This window comes from Artibeus jamaicensis, unplaced genomic scaffold, assembly GCF_021234435.1.
Source record: "Artibeus jamaicensis isolate MK-2021 breed Jamaican fruit bat unplaced genomic scaffold, CSHL_Jam_final contig_233, whole genome shotgun sequence".
NCBI classification, from domain to species: Eukaryota; Metazoa; Chordata; class Mammalia; order Chiroptera; family Phyllostomidae; genus Artibeus; species Artibeus jamaicensis.
The window spans coordinates 28,345,888-28,360,158 of record NW_026521486.1 but is presented as its reverse complement, the minus strand read 5'-3'; the positions used below and the strand labels follow the sequence as shown (position 1 = coordinate 28,360,158).

At 36.4% G+C, this 14,271-nt stretch overlaps 1 protein-coding gene across 13 annotated transcripts in view; it reads left to right on the top strand.

The window, feature by feature from the left end:
• LMO3 (LIM domain only 3) overlaps positions 1-14,271 on the top strand; it is a 227,741-nt gene that overhangs the window by 202,110 nt on the left and 11,360 nt on the right. For 12 of the 13 annotated variants that reach the window (XM_037136610.2, XM_037136605.2, XM_037136609.2 and 9 more), the window contains one exon: positions 13,918-14,043. In XM_037136610.2, the coding sequence (XP_036992505.1) occupies positions 13,918-14,043 (126 nt within the window). Of the gene's footprint in view, positions 1-13,917; positions 14,044-14,271 lie in introns of those variants that run through there. The other variant, XR_008390982.1, reaches the window with a different exon arrangement.

The window sequence follows — 14,271 nt, the reverse complement described above, 5'->3', positions numbered from 1 at the left end:
CTGAAATATTTCTCCATGCTGAAATAATGGTAATAAAGTGACAACCTATATAATAAGCATAACAAAGAGTAACTGTCAGATGGTTAGGAAAATGTGATTTTTAATAACTGAGTTTCAAGGAAGAATTGCAGTAAGAGATGGTCCAGAAGATGGAGAGAAGATTTAGGAGATGGATCTTGAAAATAATAGGGCATTGCGCTTCATCACAATATTCAGCCTGGATGTTGGAGCATTTTTGGAGCTGTCTGCGTAAGTTAGAAATACAATATTTTGACTTGTGCTTCTTCTTACTCTTAAGAGTAATGGAGTACTAAGGGTAAAAAAAATATTGCCAGATATGATGGGTAGAGAATATATCAATTAGCAGGTTTTCGGCAGCTGCTAGTTACAGTTCTGATGTGCTGCCACCTGAAACCATCTGGAGTGTGATTAAAGACAGATCTAATTTGTTCTGAGTTTCAGCAAGTAGTTGCTGATGTTGCCTAGCGTAGTCCTGATGTAGCTTTACTCAGCGTAGCCTTCCTGACCTATAAGATATAGGTCAGGAAAGGATACGGAGAGGGTGTTTTAATCGTCTCTGGTTTTGACTTTCACCCAAAGGTGTTGTATCCATTATACACTGATTTAAAAATGGGATTTTAAAAGCAGTTGATACTAATCTAGTAGGAATAAGTAAAATTCCTATATAAAATCTAATTCGTTGACAAGACAAAAGTATGAATTTCCAGGAATGATCCTGCTCTGTAATTCAGTAATTTCAAAGCGTATGAATATTACATGGGTTAAGCCCTGAGTGCAGGAGAGGCCGTGCTATCAGGGAATCCACTATAGAGCAAGAGAGAGACCAACGAAGGGACGTGAGCTGGTACAGATTCCGTAAGGGTCATTTAGTATATGAAAACAACTTCTTAAATATCCAAAGGAGGGTGTTATTCACTTTGCCACAGGGAGATGAGAGGGACTTCATAGATCCGTGACATTGAGCTGAATGTAGAAAAGGAATAGTAGTTGGCCAGGAAGACCTTTACTAGGAATGATAGGCAATAGATTATGGAAGTACATGGTGAGTTCAGGGAGGAGAAAACCTGGTGGGGGTGAATTCAGTTGTGAAAGAGAAGACAGACAGTAAGACTGAGGCCAGGCAGGTTAGCCCTTTCATACTTGCATGAAGTATTCTTGCATGCATTAGGGAGCTATAGAAGGTTATAGGGAGAAACAACACATTCGATCTGTGTTGTAGAAAGGTAACTGGCTGCAAAATGAAGGGTAAAGAGAAGGTCAGGCTGGTAGAAAAGACAGACAGCTAGGAGGTCACAGCCTGAGTCCAGAGAAGAAATGATGCATGCTAAAAGGAGGTCACGTAAAAGGAAGAAAAATATATATATGGTATTTGAGAGAGAATGAGCAGCAGGGTCTTTGGGGTCTCAGGAGAAGAGAAGCAGTCACAGATGATTTTGAGACCTCTGGCTTGAGGGACCTTGAGATTGCTGAGACATCCATTTTGACATTGACTATGAGGGGCTAGCGCTGGGTCTGCGGTCTGCACAAGAGAATGATGTTATGTGTCAGAAGAACTGGACTTGTCCCGAAAGGGCTAGGTGAGTAGAAGTTCTAGGGAGACAGATTTTAGCCTTAATCATAAACCCTTGCTAGAGGTCAGTAAGTGAAGAGAGATCCTTAAGACAGGGGAGTAATGAATTGCTTCTGTTCTGCTGAGGTAAAAGGGGAATCCGTGGAGTTCAGCTCTCTTATTAACTATCTGGGCAAGTTACATCATTCTGAATACCTCATTTTCCTCATCCACAGAATGGGAGGGGGGAGCATACCCTGGCACCTGCCTCATTTGCTTGTTGTGAGGATTAATGGGATAACATGTGAAAAATGCTTAACACTGTCAGGTCCAGAGACAGGGCTAAATATACATTAGCTCTCATAGGCTAAGTCCTTCTGTAATTGACCAGATTTCATATGGATATTGATTTGAGATGTTTCTTTAAAATGTAAGCACAGGAAAATCTTTTAACTGATTTCTCTAACTTGCTGAGGTATAATTATCAGAGAGGACTTAGACTTTTAATTGCTTTTTTCCATTAAAAAAAAGCATTGTCTCCTTTGTAGACAGTATCACCTTTGATTTGTGGAAATTGATCTTACGCTTCTGTTTCCTAAAATAAGTAAAGCCTCAATTCTAGTGGAGTTTTATTTTCATGAGCTTGTTTCTCAATGTTGAGCCCCCCAAAATAATGCTGAGCTTTTTATGAAAATGTGGTAGACGTTATAATGTTAATATAATATAACCTATATTAATATAATATATTATAACCTGGAAGTGAGTGTTGGGTTCCAGTGCTATGAAATGCCCTGTCATCTTTTGCTAGATAAGAAAATACCACAAAATGGGAGGGGTATGTTTTTTGTTTGATTTTTGTTTCTCTTTGTTACCCATTTATCATACCATCTTATCTATCATACATGGAGCAGGGGCAAGAGAGGAAGTCCAATACAAAGTGAGCACCAGTCAGGTATTGGAAAACAGAGACTGACAGGTTTCGATCAGTGCTGTTAATTGACTGTAAGAGCCCTGTGCCTCAGTTTCCCCACCTATACAATGGCTGCCTCCTAACAAGTATGGTCAAGTTAATTTTTCTATTACAGAGTTCTGTAACGGCCAGTAAACATATAAATAAATCTTTGCAGTTGGAAACAAACTAGTATTTATTTCCCTGTGTGCCCTGTGGTTAACAGAGGACAGATAGGAATTAATTCCATAGTTTCAATAAGAACACTAAGATTTATAAATAAAAAGTGGTAGGAATGAGAGGGGAACTTCCTATGCACACTCCTCCCCTCAAAACCCCATAGCTGAAGTGCTTTGAACCTGTCAGAAATAGAGTGTAAGGGAAAAAAACACCAAGTGATACCAGTCTGGGCTGCTGGAAATATCTGTTATGCCATCTGTCACAGGAGATTTCAGGTTGCAGAGCCGCAAATCCGTGACTGGGGACTCAAAGTTCAAAAGCAGGTCTCTCCTGTCTTCCACACACCACAGTGTGTCTAAATCACTATCTGTTTGGGGGGCATTTTCCTTGATCATACATGTGAATCTGCATTGTCATAAAAAAGCAAGGAAAAAAAAAGCTTTAAAGAGTCACTGTTTGCAAACTGCCCTGAGGGTTCTGTAATTTAAATCAGTGTCCTTGAGATAGGTAATACAACAGGTCTAACCCTACTGACTTCTTCTAACTCAGGGTTCCTAATAGCGAAAACCTGCGGAGTTCGCGGGGGGAGGCTGGTTTCCCAAAGGGAACAGGTACGCTGCCGGTCTACCACGTGGACACGTTTGTTACTGGGGAAGCCGAGAAGTAGCAATTAGGCAGTGGAGTAATGCTTCTCAGGGGCAAGGGCTGCAGTTCGTAATACATTCCTTTCTTAATGTGACTTGATGTAGATAGAGTGAGGGCCTATCAGGTGTGAAAAGCCCTGCTGCTCCTGGCGTGGAGTGGCCTCCAGACGGTGATTTGGCGACGTCAATCTAGTCATGCTTGATTTCGACACTTAACGTGGTAAAGCAGGATTTCTCTACCCCCGATCAACTTCTCAATTAGCAAGCTGCCTTGTGTAACAGCCTTGTTTTGCAATCCCTCAGGGCTGCTTCAGGGGTCATTAGGGTGAGAAAACTTGAACGCTAGCTTGGCTGGAGCAGAGAGAGAAGGAGCCTGAGAGCTTTCCTAAATACATATAACCCCTTTTCAAGTTGTTTGCTTTCATGGGATTGATTCTTGGCACATTAAGAAGCTTAAGGTTCCAGTATCTTCTTTAAACTGCCCCCCTTATCGCCTTTGCAGCTGACAGGGTTTTTTTTTTTTTTGACACGCTGAGAGTAAAAAGAGATAACTAGTAGGTTAGTACTTGATTTATACATGTGGACATAGGACACACACGCTTATGTTCAAATATCTTTTAAGTTGTCTTTTCAGGGACTCTGGTTACCAGGAAATATCAACCATTCAATGATTCCAATACCTTATTTTTCTATATTTGAAATATGACTGCCAAATCTTTATTTCTACTATGTCATACCTTGTTTGCTAATCATAAATTGTGTTTTATTCAGTGTTTTCCATCTAAACCCTAATAATATTTACATGAGTAATATATGTTAATATAAGGTTTATGTGATGGGCAATTATGAACAGAAATTGAAATATATTTAATTAATATGGGTTTTTCCTATGCTTTCACTAAATGATTTATTCCCAATTTTAATAAAGAAATTAAAATGTCAAGGGGGTTAAGTATAATTTCTTCATTAAATGCATCTGGATAAGAAAATAAGGACATACAAAAGTATTTTGAAAAGTATAGTAATTATTTAGAAATATCTCTACTTTCAATAGTTATAGGTTCATATTTGAAATTTCCTGTTTTGATAACTTATTTTCATATCCACTTGGTATAATCTCACTGTTAGAAAAGTAGATAAATTTGTATCAAATATTTTAGCAGATTCTGCCTCAATGTAATATTTTTAGAGCAAATTATTTTAACATATGTTCCATGAAGAGATTTTCCCAAAATTGTTTGCCTAGATTTCTTTTAAAAATATTTATTTTATTGACACTGAGCACCGCTTTATGTGGTTAATAATAGATGCCTGGTTCCAGAGATAACTGACCTCCATGTGTTTTATAAACCAGGAGCTGGCTGTACGTTGATGTTTTACTCTCCAGGACAGTCTCTGTTTTTTAAGGGTTTGACACACAGGTTCAGAAGGGTTAAATAGTAGTTAAAATTCTGGACACTATGGCATAGCAATGTCTAAGAAGTACTTCAAATAAGTCCTAAGTTGGCACAACAAAGGAAATACCTCTCAGTAGCTCTATCTTTTTATTTTAAAAAAAAATCCATACACCTTCCAAAAATGCAATCTCTACTTAAACTCAAAGCCATGGAAATAACATTTTACAAAGCAAAGTGCTTTAAACACTATTCAGAAACATCGTGTATGTTCATAGACGGAATTGTATTTGTATATACAAAAATACAAATGATAGTTTTTGTTGTCGTTCTTTTTGTATATTTTTACTACACAAAAATTAGACTATAATGTTTCTCCCTCGTAATGCGACGTTGAGTGTTACACTAATTTCTTATGGAAAACATCAAGCTTGGTCAAATTAATACCAAAAAATTATAGCTCTTCCTTCCGCAGTACTGTTCTGGGTCTTCTGTCATTTCTTATTCCAAAAAGGCACTCATCTAATCCTACAAATAATTGTTTTCATGGCTTTATTTTGGTAATTCTTTTAAATCCTACTTTAAAGCAATTCAAAAATCCTTTAAAGAATTTTCAAATTAAAACTTTAATGTGAATATATATACATAAATACTAACCCGTGTTGAATAAAAGGTGTATAGCTTCCCTTTTGACTGAGTTTTAAGAGAATGTTACAAATTCAGTCTGACTACTAAAAGTCAAACTACCCATATTAGCTTTTACTTGAATCATCTAGTTACGCTTCGACTGAAGAATCACAGAATTGTAAAATTACACAAAAGCCCTTAAAGGATATTTGGTTCAGTCTACCTATTTGCGTCAAAAAAGAAAAAAAAAAACAAAGAACAGAAAGTTTCAAACCTTGAAACCTTTGAATTCTAGTGGATCTTTAGCTATTACTAGAGTTGCCATATAATTTTCTGTTTAACCCAGGACACTTGACAAAGAAAGCACTGCTAATAATGAAACTGGGCTACAGGAGTATGTACCAGCTTGTCCTGGGCAAACTGACATATGAGTACCCTTATTACAGATAGTTCACCTATATATGACTTCTTCAAAGGGTAGTTTTGAGAATTCTTTCTTAAAAGAATTTAATAGCAATTGTCCATTAAAATCCTAAAGAAATAAAAGACATCAGATGTTCAATTTGCTTTGCAGAACATACTTCCTAGGAAGAGAACAAATAAGGTATATTCCAGGAATCTTAGATGATTATATTAATGCAATTTGGAACTAGGGAGCACTTGGATGCCTCTATAGCAAAATATCCTTGGTTAAAAACAAGGATGAAATCTGTGACAACAATTTATGCACCTTTTTTTTCCTTTGGTAAATCAAACTTATCAAATAAATTATACAATACCCCTAATTCTGCTATTCACCTAAAAATAACATTGTAATTAGGTTGTTTCTTCAGAGAAGAAAGGTAAAAGGTTTAAATAAAATTTGAAACTAAATTGTAGATAATAGATCCCTATCTAGTTTGTCACTATTCTACAGAAGTGCTTTTGCTTTGAAGTAAGACGTACTAATTAATCACAGAAGAAATGTTTGTCTGAAATTTTACCAGCTAGTTTCAAAGACAAGTAGATGCCTTGCCTATTCTAGGTAAATGAGTTGTTTACTTTGTATAAATAATTGAGCAATTACTGTCACCGACTCATAATTTCTGAATAGGAAAGATACAGTTCACATTGGAAGTAATGTTTGCACTGCGGTCACCATCACACTGGCCTCACTGGGGCCGTGATCACCAGTGGAGCGGCCGCAGTGAGTCTTGGTCAAGGCCTGATACATGAGTGCATGGCACTTGGAAATATGTTGAAATGGACATGTGAAAACATTAAGTGGCTTCACTGAAAAAGTTCAAAGAAGAGTTTTCTCCCATGATTAATTCATAAATAACTGTTTACAAAATGATACTTATATCTTCTTATAAATGCTATTTTCCTCTTCTCTTTATTTTTATTTTCTGTGGAAACATCTCAATACTTCAAGTTTATTAGTTATGAGATGGGTAAAAATAATATTTTCACATAAGATACATACCTCTGCATTTACTTTCTCATTCATTTTTATATCTAGTGTATTAGAAGAAATGTGTAAGAAAGAAAGATAAAAGAGAAGGTAATTATGGGCCTCTAAGAATCTGTAAAGATATCAAAAGACTTCAATGTGATTTTTAGGAAAATATCACATGCTTTAAAAGTTTCCACCTTGAAAGACCTATGCAATTTTAAGTAAGTAAAAATAAAAGCTTTAGCTTTTTGAGACTCATGTTACAACAGATTCATACATTTAAAAAATTTTAAAGCTTTTATTATAAAATTATATGTAGCATATTCCAATTAGCCTTTATTGTACTATAGCTAAAACCAGTGCCTAATTTATTTTGAACTACCAACAACTTCCCTAATTATATCAAGGGAGAGATATATAGTAACTAAATTGCCACAGTATCTGTAAAAATAGATTTTTATGCTCACATAATTGTGACTGATGCGGCCTTCTTTTCATTACAATCTTAAAATTAGAGCAGGGATGCTGTAGTGATTAGGTGAAATATCTACTTTTATTATTTTTTAAAAATCCATTTCTAGTTTTAGTTCATTTATGTTATCCTTCATTTTACTGTTTCTTTTTCTACTTTTTATTACTTTAGACTTTTCCATCGCCATATCTAAGAATTTGAAAACTCTGATTTTTCAAATATCACAATAAATAGCCAGCTTGACACATTTCTTTTATTCAAGCTACAAAAGATTCTTTTCAGTACCAAGATTTTATGAGTCTGTGAAATGTTGGAACAATTGCCATATTTGTTCAGAAGTATTATCCTCATCATGTGTTGAAGGAAAAACATTCAATTTTACTTTTTCCCAAATTGCTTCTCCCGCTAGGTCGTAGTGCTGATCATAAAGAGCAGTAACACCTGCTCCCGAGGCTTTGAAAAATGGGTCCAAGGAGAAACTGATAGTTATTTGTTGAAAGTGAAAGTATAATATTTAATCACCATTTGCAACTTTTAACTGAGTCGGGTGGGGAGAGAGGTGATTCTAAGTAAATCTCCCTCTGTCTGGTCATTAACCCAGGGACTTTTGTCCAGTATAACCCCTTCTTGCCCCACTTTTATAAGGTATACTGAGAAGTTTACTAGTGAGGAAAGGACCAGATTTGGACAGGAAGGGTTAGTTTCTAATGCCTGCCCCAATATTAAGTACCCATTTTAGTATATGTGCTGCTGAAGCAAGCACTCCAATATTAAGTAATGGTCTAAGAACCAGGACAGGGTCTAGGCAGCCCAAATGTCAGCTCATTTTTCTCCACATATTTTCCTGTTGCTGCCGTCATGGAGCAGAAAATGATAAGTTTATAAAGGAGTTAACACTAAGTAAGCCTAAAATTGGAAAAATAGGTGGGACATTGCCATCTATTTCAGATTATAGATGCACCAAAGCCATTCACATCATTAGCATACGTACTTTTAAGTTGGAATACAATATCTCTACCCTTTATTTTCCCCCTATCTGTAGGCATGGAACACTAGAAGAGAGATTTTCATATGAGTTTTAGTTAGAAAATCCTAGGCCTCCATTTGTTTAACTGTTTATAAGCCTTGTACGTATAGGGAAACCTGAGGCTTCAGACCAGCACTGTCCAACAAAAATATAGTGATTCACATACTAATTTTTATCTTTCTAGCAGCCCCTCTATTAAAAGGAAAATTTTAAAGGTGAAATTAATTTTGAAAACATATTTTCTTTAACCAAATGGATTTAAAAGATCATCATTTCAATATGCAATTAATATTTTTAAATCGTTCATAAAATACTTTACTTCCCTGTGCTAAGTCTTGAATGTTGGTGTATATGTCACACTGAGCACACAAGTTGGTAAGGACTAGGCACATGTCAGGTGACCGGTAGGCATATGTGGTGAGCGGTTGCCACATCGGTCAGCACAGTTACACACAGTGGGGGAGAGCGTAGTTAGCCTGGCTTGTAAACTAATTAGAGGTGGAGAAGGGACCAGCCCTCTGGGGAAATACAAAGGACTGTACTTACTGTGTGGAAGGTGCTGCTGGTTTGTTATCCTGGAGTCTCTCAAGTTCAAAACAACCTATTCTAAATCACAGTCTCCTTGTTGGAGTAGTCTCTGTTACTGTTCAGGGCAGACACTCCAAGCCAAGCATTCAGGGAACTCAACCTAGTTTCTCTGGAATGAGCCCTTCCTACAAGTCAAGTGCTAAGCCTAACTGGGTAAACTAATGTCAAACATTTTTATATATTTTTGCACACTTTCAAATGTCCAGTGTTTCCTTTTTTTCTTCTTTTAACTCCCACACAATATCCTCATCTCTGGGACAGTGGACCACAGGCTAAGATGCAACAGAGAGAGAACAATAAGTCGATCTCTCTTCAGCCTTGAAATGGGTGAGCTTGTTACATTTAAAACAGAAGGACTGAATGTTTAAAGTGTTTGCATTTTCTATCACTACATTCCTTAGTTTACAAAGTAAAATAGAAAAGGATGAGAATTATATTTGCAATAGACAAAAGAGCAATGGCCCTTGCTCAGTCTGTGAAAACGGTCCATTCCTTCCCACATAATATATTGGGTAAAACTTCATCATCCAGCAATCAAAAGTTGAAGCTCTTTTCTATTGATTATAAATTTGTTTTCTTAGAAAACTAAACTTTCCTTTTGGCGTTCATCTCTAGTTGTTCTGCACATAGAGTTTTTTTTACATAGGATGATAACTAAACTATCTCTTAGTCTCAATATTTAAAAAAATAAATCACTGTGAAATCCATGTGTGTTCAAGTCACTGAGAATGGCCTGAATACGAGAAAAGAATATTTGATCTTTGTTTGGAATGAAGGTTCACTGCAGTAATATTTATTTGTGCATTTTCCCCCCAGATAATAAATTAATTTGAGTCAAATACTATACTTTTCATTGGCTTGGGGGGATTTGATTTAGTGACTTGAGGCACTGACCTGGCAAAAAATCTATAGAAACATCTGGGGATGTGAAGTAAAAGACGCTAACACAATGAGCACTCATCCTTACCCACCCCCCATGCCTATAGAAAACCATATTTGTTATTGCTATGTTAAATGATGACATGTCTTGACTTTTTCTCTATCTCCGCCCTCAGGAACTTTGGTAATGGATGTTTACTAACCCACACAGAATTCACCTGATTTATGACTATGTTGCAAAAGCCATTGAACATTTAGTAAAAATGAAATTTTCTTTCTGGGAAGCTTTAAAAACATAAATGTGTATTGGCTTAGTTTTTGCTATGCTACTCATACACAAAAAGTATTAACTATTTCTCTGTAAATGCTCACTACAGTGTAGGAAGTGCTATATAGTGGACAGAGAGGCTGAGTTCTTACCCATAAGGAAGTTGTCTGTTTGGATTTTATCCTTGGGTCTGTGTTTAGATTGTCAATGCCAGGTGGTAGCAGCAAAAAGGAAAAGGAAGAGAAACAGAAGCCTCCTTGGGGATTTCTGCAAATAATATGCATTGATACTGTATAGATGATAGATGTCACCTTTTGTATTGTAAGTCTACTTTTGGTAGTGTGTCACGAACAAGATAAAGGGCACATTGCTTAAAGCCTATTATAGGCATAAATGGTAGGGAAACATGTAGCCCATAAATTGGCAAATTAACCCCTGCCATACTTTAATACTCTGTAAGACATCTTAAAATGAGCAAAATGGATTAATAACATTTTTTCCTTATCATGAATTTATGAGTTTGGACTGTATGATTATTTAGGTCAGCATTTCAAAGTGACTTCTTTTTAAAATAAATCTTTGTCTCAGTGTGCTACTTACTAAATATACTTAGGCCCTCCTTTTATGTGAGGCTTATATTGTATAAACCTTATAAACAAGAGATTACAGGGATCTCTAACTTAAACAGAAAAGTAGATCAGAACTGACACCCTTGTAAATGAGTCTGGGAGTGAAAGGGTTACCAGGATTTGCAGGATTATGAATAGCCTAAATGAATTAGATAATTAAAAGACTCTTCTTGAATATTTCCTAGATGTATCTGCAAAAATCTTACAAATGAAGGCCAGGCGTGCCTTAATTCTTTTTGCCTGAGCCCAAATGTCACATTCAAAAACCAAAGGATTATATTATCTATTTGGAAAAACTCATTTTGTAAAACAGGACTTTGTTTCATTTCCCAGAGAATCTTGGGCTTGCCCCACTGAGAAAAGGAAGAGCTTGAATGTGGCTGTAGGATGATCTCTTGATCCTTGGACCAAACTGAGGAAAAAGTCTAACAAATGCATCGTTTTGCAGTAAATTAGATCAGATTTCCGCATCTCCGCACTCAGTCTGTGAGCTGACAGTTCAGTAAAATGTTCCCTTGTAAGGTTCGCCCTCTTAGGAAAAGGGGCAATAATTCATCATTAGGATTTCAGAGTCCAGGTGTAGATGGGAACTGATGGAGCCTCCAGCGAGGCAGGGAGGGTGCACGGAAGAAGAAAATTTTATCTGAAGCCTAATTCCCTGGTTACAGCAGAGAATAATTAAGATAATATTGCTCCAAGAGTCTTTTAATGATTAAAAATCACATATGCAGAATCCATAAATTGGAGGGCAACAAACTGCAAGGCTGTGATGTCAGGGAACTGTTTTGTGCACATTGTACTGGAAAGTACACCCGTGGCAGCACGCTGTACAGGCAACCACCAGAGACCAGGACCATTCCAAGGACTTTGTTTAGATGCAACAAATCATTTGTCTGTTATTAACCCAGAGCTTGTAATTATGCAGATTGCCATAGATTTTCCTGGGCCTGGAAGTGAGATTGAGGGTTGTTCACAGTATAGCAGGCAGCTCAGGGCTGGCCATGCATTACTGAACTTGCCACATTTATCATGTTGACTGATGGCAGCAGAAGCAGGTCTCAGGTCCCAGTGGTTAATGTAGTGGGTAATTAACTGTCATTTGCCTAGTAATAGGCTGATGATCAATGGTTTGTGTGGAAACAAATTCTAATCAGGTAGCTGATAAATGCTCAGCTAGCGAGAGCAATTGAAATTGGGGGAAACTATGTCCGGAATTTCAAAATGGCATTGTGTGTGTATGTTTATTAGGTATAAGCAAACTGACTAGTTCTTAAAAACTGCTTTCTCTCACACTAATCGCATTTTATATCCACAAGTGCATCTATATTCATGGAATAAAGAACTTTTAAGATTTTCTTATTTCTCAAGAAAAAAAAAACACAGAAGAATCAAATGGCATACGTAAGCGATGTGACTCCCAAACAGATCACGTGAAGTACATCGAAAAGTAAATGTGAGATGTTGGAATGAACGGGGAAATCTGCTGACAAAAGAACAGGATGAAAGCTACAGTTTGTGATGGTTTCATTTTTAATGATGCCAGTAGGAGCTGCAAGATACTACATTTTCAATGAGATTCTTTTAAAAAAATTATTTCCTAGAATAGGGATTGTAAACTGAGATAATCCCGTTGTGACAAAAAGGTTATTAGGGTTATATTCTTTAGAATAAGCATATTAAAATGGATTTTCTTTTTTTGTTTTCTTTTTTCTTTTTTAATTATTTCATTGTATTTTTCCCATTACTGTTTATCCTCCATAATACTCCCCTCCCCCCACAATCGCCACCCCGTTGTCCCCGTCCATGATTTTTTTTTCAGGGAAAATACATGTGTAATAATTTTTAATTTAGTCTTCTTGAATATGAACCCTCCTTACTTTTTATCGAATGTACAGATTCTGCTAGCAAATATTCGAAAGGCATTTGTAGTTTCTACCCTCAAGGCACTTAAGTTCTTCAAGAGACAATCTAACAAAAACATAAGCTTACACATTTATTACAAGTTTTGCCAGACACTTCGAAGCCATGCCCCCAACTCTTTGCACCAGTCGTCATTAGCCTGGTAAGAAGAGGAAATAGTTAGGAACTTGAAAATGAATATGCATGCCTTAAGCAAAGACCTATCTTTGGAGTACATAGAAAGTAATAAGAGAAACTTCAGCACATTTGTGCGTAATCCTTAAATTCAATAAAATGAAAGGCTAAGATTCTTTAAAGTACATTTCTATAACTAAAATGAGTTTTCTCCACAGCACCTTTGAATTCATTAGTTTAGAACTGCTTTTAATTTGGTCTTTCCCATGAGAGCCATTATATTTCCTCCTGTCAGCCTGATGCTGGAGAAAAAAAGGAAACTGGCAGATGTGGTGTTTTTCATCTAGTTTGCTTCCTAGCAAAAAAAGTGCATTAACTACTATGCACTGAATATTATTTGTAATAACTCTTCATCAACATTAACAATTTTAAGGAGACTTGGTTTAAATATTGCCAGTGAAAATAAATAAAATATTTTATTTCTTCCCATTATGAAACTATGGAGACATGTTCTGTTGTGCTATATTTTAGGTCACTACAATAACTATTTATAGGAATCTATTGCAAATAGGATTTTTAAAAAAATATCTTTTTTTCCCAGACAATTCCGGTGGTTCTTACAGTATATTATGTTTCTACTTATGATCTAGCTCCATATAGTTTACAGCCTCATTTACTTTAATGTGCCTACCTGAATAACATAATCATAGCTATAACTACAGTATAGGGCTGTAAGGTGCAGACGCCTGTAATGTTTCTTGACTATATAAATTACTTGTTCATAAGTGGTCTTTTAATAATAATGGCAAACCACTTAGTAACTAGATGACAAAAATAGTGAGTCATTCAAGTGTTTTTTCCCCACCTAAAATGTTTAATATGTGGCTTTAGGATCAAAGTTACATTGCTTTTATATTTACTCCATATTCTAACAAGTACACTTGTGCTATAAATTCACCCCTGTTGACTTCTGTTTGCGTAAGCTTCCCAATGTATTTGTCTTTTCCTTCTCTTCTCAAACACCATAGAATTTTCGTCAAGAAAAGTCAACTGAGTGTGTATCACCAAGGAATATTTATGTGTATACCTCGATAAAACTCACTTGAGTACATCCTAGAGCATGGCGCACCGAGAGCTTTACGAAGTGCCTTAGCGTCTTCTCTAGTGGCCATCTCCCACTTCCCTGTAATTACAGTTTGAAAAAACTGTTTCCTGTTCCAGGCTCTTTGGTGTAACGGGGAACTGCGCTGCCTGTAGCAAGCTCATTCCTGCCTTCGAGATGGTGATGCGCGCCAAGGACAACGTTTACCACCTGGACTGCTTTGCGTGCCAGCTCTGTAATCAGAGGTACTCAGATCTCATTGTGTCTTCTAAAAACCAGTAAAACTCTCTCCTCTGGCTGTTTAACAGGTGTGAATTATACATCAGTACACTTTACTTAAAACAATTAATCTCAGCATTTTTATGTTCTGCAAACATTCATTGAGTGCCATAAACGAGCCACTGAGGAAAAGGTCTTAAAACTCTATTTCTACCTAAAAGATATTCATCATATCACAGGATGTGATAGGAAAT